Source organism: Bos mutus, chromosome 2, assembly GCF_027580195.1.
Source record: "Bos mutus isolate GX-2022 chromosome 2, NWIPB_WYAK_1.1, whole genome shotgun sequence".
NCBI lineage: Eukaryota > Metazoa > Chordata > Mammalia > Artiodactyla > Bovidae > Bos > Bos mutus.
The window spans coordinates 130,909,537-130,926,134 of record NC_091618.1 but is presented as its reverse complement, the minus strand read 5'-3'; the positions used below and the strand labels follow the sequence as shown (position 1 = coordinate 130,926,134).

Below are 16,598 nucleotides of genomic sequence, written 5' to 3'. Positions count from 1 at the left end.
AAGGCACTTTCCCCATAAAAATGTGTAAAAATATTAATATTGTACATTCTCATTAGTGGTACTTGTAGATTTTTTTTTTTTATGGCTCCCTCTTCTCTTCCTTCTTACTATTACCGTGTTCATTTTTTACCTCCTTAGGCCACAGAGAATGCTGATGGGAGAACCATTTCCCTAATTTCCAAGTAGTCAAGCTGATTGCCATGATGGGTGAGTTCCAACTAAAAGCATTTCTCATCTATAATTAAAGGATAATATGGGGTGGGGGCTTTCTCTGTGTGTATGATGAGCTTCTTAGGAAGAAATCTTATGATTTAGTAGGTTTATATAATGTTTTACATTTATTTACTTAATAGATTTTCGATTAAAGCACTTACTGTGTTGACTTTTACAGTTTTGGGATAACCAATTTGTGCAGGACATGATGTGGACATTCAAAATAAACTGTTAAGATGGATTGTGATTTTTTCTTTCTTTCTTTTATTTATTTATTTTTTTGGATTGTGATTTTCTTAGAGTCTGATGGCCAGATAAAGTTTTTGGTAAAGAAACCTGACTTTTAAAGATTGAGTAAAGGCTGAGGAATGAATTATTATATAATTACTCAGCAGTATAGTCGTATAGATAGACTAAAGAAAATAGCTGCATAAAAATAGTGAATCATAAAACTTTATAACAGAATCGAGGAGTAAATCATTGGTGCTCAAGGAGGATATGTTTTACAACTCTTGTGAGTTTTCTGTGGTGTCATATAATGTTAATGGAAAGGAAGGCCAAAGTATGGGAATGGATTGTGGGGTTAAGTTTATATATCTTTTTGTTTTCTTCTGTACTTTCTTTTTTCCCCCTCCTTTTCTCCTTGGAGTTGAGGGTTCCAATGTGAGGCAGGGATTAGACAGGGAAAAACTAGAAAGAAATGGAGCAAATGGCCCATCCTATCCTAATGGGGAAAAATAGACTGTGTAGTTGGAAGCTGAGGTTTTAAATTTAGACCAGTATCTTATACCAGTATCTTAATTCTGACATGTATTTGCCAATGTTTGTCTTTGTCACAGTGTTCCTATCCCTTGCTTAACAAAGATATTATTCAGTCTTATATGTATATACATGACATTAGAGCCAAAGAGCTTAAATTTGTCCATGTTCTTCACTGGAAGGGCTAGCACACATCAGTGTGTCTGTTGTGGTAAATGTGTAGGCAAAACCCCCACCTTCCTACTTTTTAAATTTCTCTTCCGTTTCCTCTTTTTGTAACGAGGAGTGCAGTGCCATCAGGTGGTCCAGATGCTCCACTTTTGTCACCTTCACCTCCAGTTCCAAATTGGAACTTTTACTGAATTCGTACCAGCTTTTCATTTTTGTTGCTCTCACCATAGTATGCAAAGTACAGTCATTGCTTAAAAACATTTACAGAGGTAGTCTCAAGAAACTGTGACTATTTAGAAGGATGCATCACAGATACTTGAATTTTAATTGAAGATTTTCTCCTGTAAATACTTTTTTAAGTATAATGAATGAACCATAAAAGCTAATAAATTAAGCATTTCTGATAAATCTTTTATTTGAAATTATTACCTCCCAAACATTTTCTGTGTTTGTGCTCAACAATGAAACGTCCTCTTAATGTGTGTCAGAAATTCACTGCTGCTTCTGTGTGACTCTTGGTCAGACTGTGGGATCCTCTGAGCAGCCTCTCTGCCACATAGAGCAACTCATGATCCTGTGATGTTTATAACCTGTCTAATCTTGCTGGTACCTGTAACCACCATAGAGATTCTTAATAGAGTAAAATGGTCTAGAATTGTTAGAGCAGTGCTTGTAGTATAAGTTCACCACTTTGCTTGATCCTTTGGGCATTTGTTAGCTTATATCTTATCAAAAGCAAGTTTCCTGTTGGGTACTTATGTAGCATCTGATTCTCCTTCAAACCAGAAAAAAGAAGGAACTCGGTTAAGTAACCCTTCATTTGTATGTCGTCTCCCTGAGAAGTTACTTTTATTCAGTGGCCCTCTCTACTTTTTTACATGTACAATGGCAAATGGTATTCATTTCTTTAAACTCAGTACATGTAATATACTGAGTATATATTACATGTACTGAGTTAATATATGTAAACGTGATAAGAGATTTAAGCCAAAGCCTTCCCAAGAATTTATTTTGGTGTTATAATATTAAACATGTAATGTTGAACATGAAATATGGTGAAAATGCCTAAATTCACATGCTTAAAGAAGAAAATAATTAGGACATAGATACGTGTAGGTATTAAAAGTTTTCCTCTCCCCAGTGTAGAATTACGGGTCTTACTTTTCATAAGAAAGTTATATCAGATAATTTCATTCCAGTTCATAGTATTTTCAGCTTATTCTTTTTCTAAGGAAGGATTTATATTTTATCAATAAATGACATAGTCTGGCTTGGACCCATATACAGCACACATGTTGTAATTACGTTATAGACCCATTTGGCTCAGTTACTGTTTGGCTAAGCTAATATTATGTAGAAATTATATTTCACAAACAATACTTCTTGAAGGATTAAAATTTTCTCTTGACCTGGAATTTGTTAACAAAACCTTTGGAGCCATAATTTTAATTTTAGTATGCAAGTAGTTTCACCATAGAACAGAATATATTGAGTGTTGTAAAAAAATTAAATGTTAGAGAAATAAGCAATTTGTGTGTTCAAAAGACTGATAAAGCCATTAACTTGCCAAATTCTTTTTAATGATCTCCCTTTACAGGATAAAGCATGTTTTAATTACTACTGCTGTGGAACATAAATTATTATTACCAAAAATGGTTACATTGTAAAATGTAAGCTGTAAAGTCCCTCAGTTCCTTTATTGACCAATTGTTGATTATCATTAGTAGAATTGATTTACTAGTGAAAAATCAATTAAATTGTCCAGAGATCATATAATTATCATTACTAGGATGCTCATGCTTATATAGTCTTAGAAAGAAATCTTTGGTATGTTTGGAAAAGATTAAAAGTTCATGGTTCATGATCGTTTCAGTTTTATGGATTCAGTACTTTTTTCTAAGAAGTGAATTTTTCTTGCATTGATACCTGTTAAGTTGTTAGTGGTTGAGGTCATTAGTCTGTTAATGTAGTCTTGTTGAACCTTATGGTAAAGATATTAAAAAAAAAAAAACCACATCCAAATATCAGTAGCCCTTTATCTACAGATACAGCTTTTCTTTGTTTCTGACTTGAAGTACTGATGAAAGAGAAAAACTCTGAAAGGAATTCTGTATTTTAAACATACATGCTAAATAATGATAGTATTTAGAGAAAGGTATTTATTTTTTCCCCACTTGTTTTAATTAAGATTTTAGATGTCTTGTTGATGTTTTGTTTAGGAGTCATAGAAAAGAATTTGTTATAACAGGGTTGTTTTGACCCATATCCGAGGATGTTACATCAGGAGAAGAGTCAGGACTGTACTTGCCTTATAAATGTCTTGTGTGAACACCTAGTGTGAGGCAGGCGCTTGATATAGTACAGTTTTAATGTTATTTATGTTCAGTTTTTAAATAACTAAGCTTTTCTTTCACCAAAAAAACCAATGCAGGCCTTAAAAGTGTTCTAGATGCATTGAGTTGTATTATAAATTTTGTATTGATGTCTATGATAAATACATATTGAAATCACAGTTCTGTGTGTGTTTTATTTTTAAAATACCTAGATGATCAGCAAGCTTTGAACTCAATCATGCAAGATTTGGCTGTTCTTCATAAGGCCAGTCGACCAGCATTATCCTTACAGGAAACCAGAAAAACAAAGTCCTCATCACCAAAAAAGCAGGTATTTGTCTCAGTAATATTTTAGTAAATATGTATTTGTTCTGTGAATTATCTTCTTTGAATATCCTAATTGTATAGAGTACTTGTTTGAAGTGATTAGCTTTTATACTTTTGAATCAAGTATTTTGTTGTTTGTCATACATTTTTCTCTAAGGGTGTCAGTTTTTTTTTTTTAATGATAGTTTCATTTGTGGTAACTTCTCTCTAGAGTAGATACCTCATCCAATTCCTAAGGCATGTAACACACACAAATGGCTTTTACTTAAATAACTGACTATTCTCTGTATTTACAGATGAAGATAATTTTGATTCTCATACATGAAATTTATTTGGAACATCTAACATAGATAGTGGAAGTGTAGTATTCTGTATTGCTCTCTAACAGAATTAGTAAATGTCTCATACTGGGGATGCCATCACTAATAGATCTTGGTGCTCTTTCCTGTTGAGCCCAGATTAAGCAACCTAATTCTCAACTCAGCTCTTTGGTAGAAACTGTCAGGTGATTGAAGTTGACACTGATTGAAATCTCCTTCCCCCTCTGCTCTATCTTAAATGAGTGACTAAAAAGAAAAGTGATTTAGAAATTCTGGGAATTTTATCTCATCTCTGACATGACTTATCATTTCATTACAGAATGATGTTCGAGTCAAATTTGAACACAGAGGAGAAAAAAGGTAAGGAAGGAAGCATTATATGTCAGTTCATTGATTTAATCAAATGCATGGCCTGCTTAAGATAGTAGAGGTTCTTTGTAGATTTTAATGTAGGTTCTCATGGCTTACAAATTGAGAATGGAATAGTCCTTGTTGGTAACTGTAATGTGTACTTGTACTTAAGATAGAGTCTATCAAATTTCAGGCTAAGCATCAGAAGTGAATCATGTTTTTACTTTGCAGTATTAGGAAATAAGTCAGGTCATTGTGTAATGCAACTTTAAATATTACCATTTAAAAACATTTTTACTCAGTGGAAATTAAATATTTTTCTCCTTATAATTCTATCATCTCTTCAGATACTATACAGATTTTAGGTGTATGGATTTAAATTCACAATTTTGAGTATTCTGAAAAAACTTGAATCATTTGACCTTTATTAGTAACATTGAGAAAAGTGTTGGACTGGTGACTGTAAATTATTTAGCAAAGGTGGACGACTACCCTTCACCTGGGCGTTTGTATCTCAGTGGAATGGTGGAAATGGTCGCAGTGGTGGGTGGTTGACGACAGAATTGCTGACAAGACCTCGTAGATGTTAAAGAAGATAGAATTTTATTTCTATTATTAGTGTCTCATTAATGTAATGAAAGATCTATCCGTCTTAAGGATTTTAAAAAGCTCACAGATCATATAACCTGAAGATGTAAAAATGTTTTACACAGAGATTAAAAAAAAAAAAAGAGGTGGAGAGTCTTCCCTGGCGGTCCAGTGGTTAAGACTGCACTTCGAATGCGGGGACTGTGTATTTGATCCTGGTCAGGGAGCTAAGATCCTACATGCCTTAGGGCCAAAAAACCAAAACATAAACAGAAGCAATATTGTAACAAATTCAATAAGGACTTTAACAAATAAGTAAACTTAAAGAAAAGAAGGGAGTAGGGGATGCAGATACATCATATAAGTATTGTCCTGTCTACTTTTTCCTGTTTACAACTTTTATGGATATATTCTCAATTTTGTTATAGTTCATTGAGCACTGTTTATTGAGTACTTACTATATGCTGGGCTATAAAGGGAATAAAGTTAAGTGAAATATGCATGATCCCTCCTGTTACAAAACTTACAAGTCTAGTAGATAATCTCCAAGCTTAGAGGCATGGTCCCTAGGGGCAACACAAGTCAATCCTTTGTGAAATAAGAAGAAAATTCTAGGATTAAAAATTTTTAATTCTTTAAAAATATTTATTTGGGATGTGTATGCTTACGTGATATATATGTGTGTATGTGTGTTTGTGTGTGTGTGCATGCACATGCACTCAGAAATACTGAGTTGATAAGAGTTCAGAAATCAGAACTTGGATTCCCAGAGAACAACTTTATTCTTTTAACAGTTTCATCGTATGGCCATGATGTAGTTATTAATCACTTTCCAAAATGAACATTTTACATTGTTATTTAGTATTCTTATAAATAACAGTGCAAATTATAAACTGCAGAGTATTTTGAGTATTTCCTTTTTATAATTTTTATTAGGCTAGAACAGACTTCAGAGTTCTTGAACTTTGTGTTAAAATGTTAGTGCACCTGATCAGAAATGAGCCATTGTAATGTGTAAGTAAAGTGAATATTTATATTTTAACTTGATTTTGTATTTCTGTATTCAGGAGATAACTGTTACGATTAAGTTATTTAACTGTGCATAAGAAAATAAAATATATTAAAATTCTGTTTACATAGAATCCTTCAGTTCCCCAGACCAGTTAAACTGGAAGACCTGAGGTCTAAAGCTAAAATTGCCTTTGGACAGTCTATGGATCTGCATTATACCAATAATGAGGTAAACATGTGCACATTAACTTTCAAGTTCTTTTTTTGGAAAAATAGTGTGTTTATTTAAGAGATTGTTTTAGGATGATTGTGCTTTTATTTGGGCATCGATACAGATGTGCTATTTTAGAGGAATAAGATATCAGTAGTAAATTTTAACTCATTAAAATGCATTTTTTCATCGTGGAAGGTACTGAAAGGTGCTGCTGTGCAACAGTTGAGAATCTGTTAAAGGAGGAAATGCATGTATCGCCTAGAAGTTTGCTGCTTGTTTATGTTTTATTTTTGTTCTTTGTTCTTTATTGATGAACTCTGTCCTTTTCATACTGTATACTTTTCTACAGAGACAACAGGGCTTTGGTAGTTGGACAGTTTAGTTAAAGCTTAAAGGATTGCTTTCATACTGGTAAGGATGTGATTAGATTATGTTTGGGAGTCAGTATGTAATCTCAGGGGCTCACTATGACACTAAGGAGCTCTGTGTTCTGGGGAATCCCTTTTGAGCCTTCTGTAAAATTTGGATTGCAAATCTCTGAGATTTTTTTCAGATCCTGTGATCTCAGATCAAGATCTTGAGATTTAAAAATTTCTAGGGACAGTTTAGTTAATTGGTTAATTTATTTTCTTTTCCCTCTCAGAAATATCTGTTGAATTTGCAAGGCATGATGGTTATGATTTATGAATTGCAGCCCCTAGTGAATTTTATAGACTTGTAGTAGAGGTAGACAGTTAATAATTGAATTGTTTAAATATGTGAATTCTTTGAAGGAAATGCATAAAATATTATGATAAAGGATAAAGGCAAGGGCAGTATATGTCTTATTTAGTTAATAATAAGGAAGAGCTAAATGAGGTCGTAATACTTGATTGTTGAGATTTGAAGTATGATAAGCCAACCCTACAAAGAATTTGAGGGGAATAACATTCATGGTAGAGAGCAGCTTGAGAGCAGAGCGTACAGAGATCCTGGGAAGGAAAAGACTTGTGTGTCAGGAATAGAAAAAAATGTCAGTGGTAATGGAGTGACAGTGGGAAGTTTAGTAAAAATTAGAAAATGTGCAAGTACTTTGCAAATGTTAAAGCATTGTGCTAATAAAAATATTTGAAATATTAGATTTTCTAATGAATTACTGTCATTTTAAAGCAAGAGAACATGCAAATATGGCTTGTCTAAAGATATCACTCATAAAGTGGAAAGTATTTTGAATAAGTAAAAATCCGTATCCAAACAAACAGTGTTTCTGAACAAAGTGATGAGTACCATACTATAGTAATACCTTAAAATATCATTTTTCAAATACTTTTTGGGTTTTTGGTTAGCTATGAACACCTCTTCTTGCCTGGCCCTGTCTTGACACTTATTTGTGTCTGTGCTGGCCTGATTTCCAACTGCCTGCCCCTGAGATTCTGAGGACTTCTCAGAGATACGACTGTAGGGTGTAACCTGAGTACATAAGGGAGGGAATGGGGATTGGTGATACGAGGCTCAAGGATGTGGTGGGAGATGGGGATGGATGGGCCCCACTTGCCCACCGTGCCAACTTGCTGGGTGGTACACCCTTTATGGACCTCCTCTCTTCCTTGTCTTCCCGATTACCCTGCCAGTGTTTCCTAGTATCTTTTATAAACATACCTGAATCTTTATCTCATGGTACGATTCTGGGGAACCCAGATATATCTTTGTTTTGGTTTTGTTTGGTCTAAAATTGTGTCATGGAAAACTTTCAAATGCCAAGGTACATTGACTACAATATTTCCTTGACCTGTGAGCCTAGTATGTCTGTCAAGAAAATTAGGTTAGTTTTGCATGATTTGTTCATATTATTCCTGTCTGAGCTCTTAAAATTGCCATTTCCTTTTCTGAGTTCTCCCAGTTTGTTTACAGACATACCTTGTAGATACTGCAGGTTCAGTCTAGACCTCTACAATAAAGTGACTGTTGCAATAGAACCAGTCACATGAATTGTTTTCCCAGTACAGTTATGCATGTGTTATAGTCTCTCAAGTGTGTGATATTAAAAAATACTTTATAGTTAAAAATGCTAGCCATCATTGTAAGCTTCAGCAAATTATAATCCTTTTGCAATAGTAACATCAAAGATCACTGATCATAGATCACCATAACAGTTACAATAATAATGAAAACAGTTGAAATATTTGGAAGAATTACCAGAAAGTAACATAGAGACACAGGGGAGTAAATGCTGTTGGAAAAATGGTGCCAATAGACTTGAGGCAGGGTTGCCACAAACCTTCACTTTGTGAAAAAACAGAATCTGTGAAGAGCATAGGTGATGTGCTCTAAAGCAGGGGTGCCTGCATATAATATTTTCTAGGGTTTTCTTGAGGATTGACGTAGAGCTGATTGACTAGGTTTTAGCAACTTGCTCCCATTTTCCAAAAATTGGGAAATTTCTCCGTATCAGCTTCTTTTTCTCATGCTTTCTGAAGGATTCTTAGAGTGGTTTTGCTGTTTATATCTGGGTGTCCTCTTGGCAAAAGTATGGTAGAGGAGGCATTAGGGTACAACATTACATTGCTTAACGTTTTCCTGCCGCTCTGAGTTCCTGTGAGAGTCTGTGATTTTTGAGTTAGCTATGTTCTGATTCACAAAATGACAAGCCTGGTGTGTGTTCTTGGACAGTGGGGGTACTAGGGAGAGACTTAAAAGAGGTGTTAGTTTTATGGACCTGTAGATATGCAGAAAACTCACTGATACTGTTTTTATTCCGGTTCTATAAATATTTTTTTTTCTGTGTAGTACAAAATCCTCTGTTCTAAAAGAATTTTTTGGTTTACCAGAATTGAAACAATTTAAGCTGGGATTGGATCTTTATCTTATACAGTGTCAGGCAGGTATGTATTGTCACAGGGCATAGACGGGGATGTGCAGGCCAAGTGGATTTTCTAAGACTTTCTCCATTTTAGATAGGTAGACGGTGAACCTTTTTATGAACTGTTTTCATGTTTCACTATGTAAAGTTAAAAGATAATTCATTTATTTCAAATTTAGGTTCTATTTAATGAGATTTTTGGACTCAATTTTTGTTTCCTTTCCAGAAATTATTTTTATTAACATACAACTGATTTACCTGTAATAAGCTTGAGGGAAATAGATTTTATGAATGAGACTGAAGTGAACTCACCAAACAAGAAAATATTGGGTAATTTATTTAGTATAATTTAGAAAAGGTGAAACTTGTTCTCGACTTTTAGTTCTTGTTTTAAAATTTGTAACAGGTGCCGTTAGCACATATGAGAGATTACATCAGAGCTATAGACCAAGGTGCCACTCCAGGCTCCTCCAGAATGTCCAGATTTCACTCTAGCAAGCTGTAGAATCATTTATGTTAATATTCTGTTACTGTGATTTAAACTAGTATCTTTTCCTTGGAGAAGTAAACAATACAATTATAAATAATGTGTAGTTAAAGTAAATATTCAGGTTTTCTCCTTAAGTGAAAATTGGCAGAACAATCCTTATCATTGCTTTAAAATGTTTTCTAGTATTTAAAATTTAATTTAAAAGCTATTAAAGATGGGAACAAAGGGTTCATGATTGATAGAAAAGTGAAAGGAATTTAATTAAGTAGATCAGACTTGTTTTTTGATATCAGTTACTATTCTGTTTGTTTGTTTGTTTGTTTTAAGAAAAAATTCTCAGGAAAAAAAAGGGCCTAATAGTAGATAAGTTGTAACAGTATAAAATTTGCTATGAACAGAAACTGGGAATATAATTTCAAGTACTGAGAGAGGGTAGGCAGATTGTATGATGTAATTCACATTAGTCTGCCTTGTATTTGTGTCTGGCAGCCTTTCTTAAACAAGGGGTAGTTTTCATAAAAGAAATCGACAGAGAACGAGTTCACACCATGTCAGCTAGTGGGTTTGAGTACAGATGAAGCTTTACCCTATGATATTTATTAGACAGACAGTATTTACCAAGAAGTTGCTTTCTGCTGTGCTCTGCCTTCACTGCTAGTTTAGGGGAAACCCTTGTCTGCTGGGTGTTCATACTGCACAACACCCTTACCTAGTTCACTGGCCCTTTACGTTCGCATGGCCTGTATACTGCTTGTGTTAGTGCAGGCTCACAAGTGTGGAGTACGTTTGCTTGTTTTCATTCTGTCCTTTTAATGAAATGGAATGTACTTTGAAGATTATTGACAGAGTTGTCTTTAGCTAGTAAATTTACATTTTTTTTGTTACTTTTTTATCTTTATTTGTATTGGTTTTGCCATACATCAACATGCATCCGTCACGGGTGTGCACGTGTTCCCTATCCTGAGGCCCCTCCCACCTCCCTCCCCATACCATTCCTCTGGGTCATCCCAGTGCACCAGCCCCAAGCTTCCTGTATCTTGCATTGAACCTGGGCTGGTGATTCGTTTCTTACATGATATTATACATGTTTTAATGCTATTCTCCCAAATCATCCCCCCCTCCCCCAAAAGACTGTTCTATACATCTGTGTCTCTTTTGCTGTCTGAGCCTATTATACAGAGTGAAGTAAGCCAGAAAGAAAAACACCAAAACAGTATACTAACGCATATATATGGAATTTAGAAAGATGGTAACGACAGCCCTGTATGCGAGACAGTAAATTTACATTTAAAACAAGTATTTTGTTAAGTAGTGTGAAGCTTGCTTTTCCCTCACGGACTGTTTAGGTGCTTCTGTCGCTTATAACGTCTGATCCGTAAGAGGACTGATGAAAGCAGAGTGCAGCATCCAGGGCTTACTGAGGGTGGCTCACCTGTTCAGCTTACTGCTTTAGATGGCGGTGGCCACGTTGCCATGGTCAGGGACAGCAGTGCAAGGTGGGCTATAGACTGCGGGCACGGTACTGGTGGCACCCCGCCACGGCATCTGCCACCAGTGCTTAGTTGCGTGTTATATGTTGGTAAGTACACTGGTGAGAATGCATTTCTCTGGTTATTATTTTTAAAAAATAAAAATTTCATCAGTGCAGGTGAAAGATAATACTTTTATATAGTTTTTGTTTATGTTCCTTAATGCTGTTTTGAGGTGAAGAGACTATAACTTAAGTTTAACGATATTGTGGAAATATCCTAGAAAATTGATCTTTAATCTTTAAATATGTTTTCTAGAAAAATTTAATGTATAAGAAAGCAAAAAATTTATTCATATTCATTTTATGATTTCAGTGATGGTAGGATGAGAAGAAAAAAACCTAGATACATGTATTCATTCAGAATTTCATTATACTGACAAGGAGCAAAGTATTTTGAGGTTGATAATTCCATAATAATGGAGATACTCCTGGAAGGACTTGATGAGATGGCTACACAATTCCTTATGTTCCTTTTTGTTTAGTTGGTAATTCCATTAACCACCCAAGATGACTTGGACAAGGCTGTGGAACTGCTGGATCGTAGTATTCATATGAAGAGCCTCAAAATATTACTTGTAATAAATGGAAGTGCACAGGTATGAACTGGGAATTTTTTTCAGTGAGGATTATAGGATATATGCCTGTAAGAAGACAATGTATGAAACATAGTTATATTCTATAATCATTGATATATTTTCAGTATGATTAAATTTAAACTTAAACATTGTAATTGCTATAGTTCAGTATCCTTGCTCCTCAAAACTATATAGCCAAAATTACAAATAAGTATAATATACTGTACACATGATGTTAATAGCAGCTGAGAACCTGGGAAGAATTACATTAGATTTAAAATTTCAAAGAGTAAATTTGCTAAGACCCAGACAGAGAATACTTGGGTTGTATTTGATAGGGAAGGAGTCTGATTAAAACCCTAAAGGAGAAGAATAACATTCATCTTCCTTTTTTCTCTTTAGGCTACTAATTTAGAGCCATTGCCATCACTAGAAGATTTGGATAACACAGTATTTGGAGCAGAGAGGAAAAAAGGACTTTCTGTAGTAGGTAAGAAAGCTCGAGTGTAAATCATGAAATGGGTTATTCTCAGCTTCATCTCCATTCTTTAATGTAGGGCAACACCTGTACATAATCCTGATAAATAGTTTATCTTTTTACTCCTTGTAGTTTATTGCAGTTAACTACATTCTAGTATCTGATGTCCCTTGAAAAGTTACTTCAAGTATTAACAGGATTAGCAGTCACCAGTTTAAATATTTCCTTTCTGTATATACATGGGGTATTTTGATTTTTAAAAAATTAAAACCTAAAAAATGTTTTAATTGTAAAAATAAAGGGAAAAAATTAAAAGTAATTCCAATATATTAAAGTTAATGGATGGACTAATAAGTTCATAGGCCTTTCTCTAAGTTTTAATTATTGCCAGGAATGCTGTCAAAATAAAGATTGCTAAGAATTTGCAGATTATGCTTTATAATTACTTTAGTAGTCATTAAAAATACACTTATAATTAAGCTTATGATAGAAAAATGGATCCTATGTGCAATTTTTTTTTTTAAAGGAGGCTTATTAGAGAAACATAGGCTGGGCAGAGGTGCTCTGAACTCGCCAGTTCTGTGAATCTTCTTGAGTTTGTATAAAACATTGATATTCTACATTTTTATATGATAAAAACATTATATTGCTCAAAAAACATTGATATAAATGTTTTTAACAGATAGGGCAGTGAATATGGGCATTAAAGGTAGCATGAAAACATGAGAGATGGATTTAAAGAAGGAAGGTAGAAGGAGATAAAAACAGATGAACAGGGAGAAAGCGAAAGGGAATCTAAGACTGGTGATAGAAGAGGATTGTTAGTAATGAAAGAAAAGGTTAAATTGGCGTGTGAACAAACCAAAACATTTATGAATTTGTTACTCATCTTCTGTCTTGTCCCCCCAAACTATTTATGACTTGCTGCTGCGTGCGTGCATGCGTGCTCAGTCATGTCTTGACTCTTCATGGCCCCATGCACTGTACCCTGCCAGGCTCCTCTGTCCACGGAATTCTCTAGGCAAGAGTATTAGGATGGGTAGTCATTCCCTTCTCCAGGGAATCTTCCTGGCCCAGGGATCACACCTGAGTCTCCTACATTGCAGACGGGTTCCTTACCATCTGAGCCATCAGAGAAGCCCATTTTACATCTGCATCCTTCCAAGTGTCTGTTTTATGTTAAATCTCACTTTGGGTTTCCAAAGTGTTAGAAATATGAGCAGCAGAGATAATATACAAGTAAAATAATAATAGTTGCTTATCTTCATTTGTATTTATTTTTATATAATTTTTGATAAAAGAATATTACAAGTATCTGAGTTCAAATTCTAGCTCTCTAATTAACCAGCAGCCAGTAACATGGTCCTCATCTTTAAATCATGGGATTATTGCAGCAGACAGTTGAGAGAACACTTTAAAGTACATTTAGCTTTTCAAACTAGAAAGCATGACGGTTATTAATCATCGATTTCTTTCTGTATTCCCTTTTCTTATCATTATAGTACCTATCATTTTAAAGCAAAAAAATGCCGGTTCACCTTAGTTGTATTAGATAGAACAAGCTAAATACATTAGTTAAATTGGCAGTTTTAATTCATTTTCATTTAAAACTGTGCTGAATGCCTCACTTTTACTCTGCTAATAAATATTCTTATTTGACTTCAGTGCCAGTATAAAAGAAACGGAAATTGTAAAGTATAATACTACTAGTCTTTTCTTGGCACCTCTTTAAGCTTGAAGTGGGCTTGATAGATATGACCATTATCTTTTCCCTTTGTTTATTAAAAATTATTTCCTTTAATTATTTTCACAAAAGATAGAAGAAGAACTTCTTTGGGACAGGAGTATATGCTGGTGTGAAGGTCTTGACCATTGAAATATCCAGTACTAACAAAGTTTCAAAAATATAGGTTATCAAGTAAGGAGATAAAGAAATTTTCAAAGCCTTTTTTCTTCCCTGTTGTGCTTTGAGAAATGAGTGTATTTATCTTCTTTTGTAAATAAGAGCTTATGGAAGGAATAAAAACATTAGGGACATTGTGATCATAGTTGTTGCAAAGTCCAAATCAATTCCTGGCTCAGAGGTTTCCTAATAATTTTAGAATCAAGTGTAGAATATTATCTTTTTTTATGCGTATCTCTTGGTAATCATTTTGTTCTCTTTCTCCCTCTCTCTCCACTAACAAATGCCAACATGTGTTTAGTGACCCCTTTACATGAGGCAAGAGGCTTTTTTGCTTGAAATTTGACCAGAATGCAAATGCTCACATAACTTCCTCAAATCTCTTTTTTAATTTCAAAAAATTAGGAGGAAAGCACAGAAACTGTGTTAATAAACATAGCACAATGAGATGAGCTATTTTAGTGTCTCTAATTCTCTAAACTATGAAGAAATTTAAATTCCAGGAATGTGGCTTGCCACCAGAAGCCTAATTTTAAGTATCCAAGGATAAAATCCAGCATTCCAAATTGGAAACATTCTAATATTGGCTAAATGACTAAGAAGTAAATCTCACTTTAGATTTCTAAAGATTAAAGAGAGGCAGTGCAAAGAACATCCTGTAGACAAATGTGCACGGCGTATGTTCATTAGGAATAGTTTTGCCATCACAGCACCTTTGCAAAGGAAAGCTTTAGTCCCATGTTTACAGATGAGGAAACAGGTTCAAGGAGATTAGATAGCTTTTCCAAAGACAGAGCTGGTAAATAACTGGAACTAGAATTTAAACTGAGGTTGGACTGTGAAGTTCACATACTTTCACATGATCACATAGATCATGATGCCTTTCATAAATTACATTAAAGGGTAACATATATCAGGGTACCAGTGACCTTTGGAAATGAAGAAGCAGTGGCATTTATCTAAAAATATAAGATCCCCTGGAATGGCTACTCACTCCAATGTCATTCCCTGGAGAATTCCTTATACAGAGGAGCCTGGCAGACTATATAATGGGGTTGCAAAGATTCAGATACGACTGAACAACTTTCTTTTCTTTTTGTTTTTCATTGTGTTATCAACCTCATAATGCAGTTGTCAGCAGGCAGAAGAACATACTACCTAACAAGTATAAATGACTATTACATTAAGGTGGGAGTTTAGAAAAGAGTAAAAAACATTTGAAGTTTTACAGACATGAGTGCTCTGATAACTTTTAATCAAAATTGGAGATCAGTTGCTAAAATCAATCATTAAGTTCTGAGTGTATATTTAATTAAAATAAGAATTGGTCCCCTGATAGAATTTATAAAATCTATAATTTTTCTCTCTTGAGGTCCCACTAGTAGAGATAGAAGCTCCCCTCCCCCTGGATACATTCCAGATGAGTTACACCAGGTTGCCCGGAATGGGTCATTTACCAGTATCAACAGTGAAGGAGAGTTCATCCCAGAGAGCATGGACCAAGTAAGCAAAATTTGAATGTTGTTTTTCATTTCATTTAAAGGGATATTGTCAGGGGATAGTGTGGTTTGGCAGGTATATGGAGGAAGGTATTTGTTTTACCTCTTGTCCAGTCCCATATCTTCCTTTTCAAGTGAGCAAAACAGGGGAAATACAGGAAAATACCCACTAATTTACATGTGTCTGTATTCATATATAAAGAAAGGTGGTATAAGGCTGATTTTCTTATGTTCATAAATGAATGAATGCATTTGTTTATAATCCTGATATTAACATTCAATTTAATAAATGTTTAACTTTGTGAAGTTGAGGTTTGTCTACTAGGATTCCTAAAACATTGAAAAAAATTTTTTTAATCTTTTTAAAAAAGATTTACTTTTTAATTTGTATCTTTGTTTTTGGCTGCACTGGGTCTGAGTTGCCACAGACTTTCTCTAGTTGCTGCTAGCAGTGGCTGTGCTTTGTTGTGATGCGTGGGCTTCCCGTTGCAGAGCACAGGCTCTAGAGCACGCCTGCTTCGGTAGTTGTGGTTCGCAGGCTCAGTAGCTTTCGGGTTTAGTAATTATAGCGCATGGGCTGAGTTGCCCTGCGGTCTATGGGATCTTCCTGGACCAGGAATCGAACTCCTGTCTTCTGCATTAGCAGGTGGATTCTTAACCACTGGACCACATGGAAGGCCTTAAAATGTTTTTTTAAAGTTTTGTAGTAGTGAAGTATTTTTATGGAGTTGCTGTTGTTCTCTTATCATTACATTGGCTGCTTGTATTATTACAGGAGTTCACATTTTCTAATAATGTAGCAGTCATGGTGTCATTTATTTCAGTTTGGGTGGTGCTGTTGTTCAGTTTTCAGTAGACAAAATTATGTGAAGTGTTTAGCTTTTAATTATTTAGATGATAATCCAGAGCGGAAGATATAGAAAATTCCTATTTTTCTATTAGTAAATTTTGCAGTTTTAGTCCACCTACAGGGGACAGCTACTTTTAGAACATTTA

General features: G+C 34.6%; 1 protein-coding gene across 1 annotated transcript in view; it reads left to right on the top strand.

Annotated features, from left to right (window-relative positions):
* Positions 1 to 16,598, top strand: part of MAP3K2 (mitogen-activated protein kinase kinase kinase 2) — a 90,466-nt gene that overhangs the window by 48,798 nt on the left and 25,070 nt on the right. The window contains exons 2-8 of the mRNA XM_070359768.1: positions 139 to 207; positions 3,689 to 3,807; positions 4,443 to 4,483; positions 6,203 to 6,302; positions 11,630 to 11,743; positions 12,125 to 12,212; positions 15,476 to 15,606. Coding sequence (XP_070215869.1) covers positions 201 to 207; positions 3,689 to 3,807; positions 4,443 to 4,483; positions 6,203 to 6,302; positions 11,630 to 11,743; positions 12,125 to 12,212; positions 15,476 to 15,606 — 600 coding nt within the window. The 5' untranslated portion in view covers positions 139 to 200. The remainder of the gene's footprint in view (positions 1 to 138; positions 208 to 3,688; positions 3,808 to 4,442; positions 4,484 to 6,202; positions 6,303 to 11,629; positions 11,744 to 12,124; positions 12,213 to 15,475; positions 15,607 to 16,598) is intronic.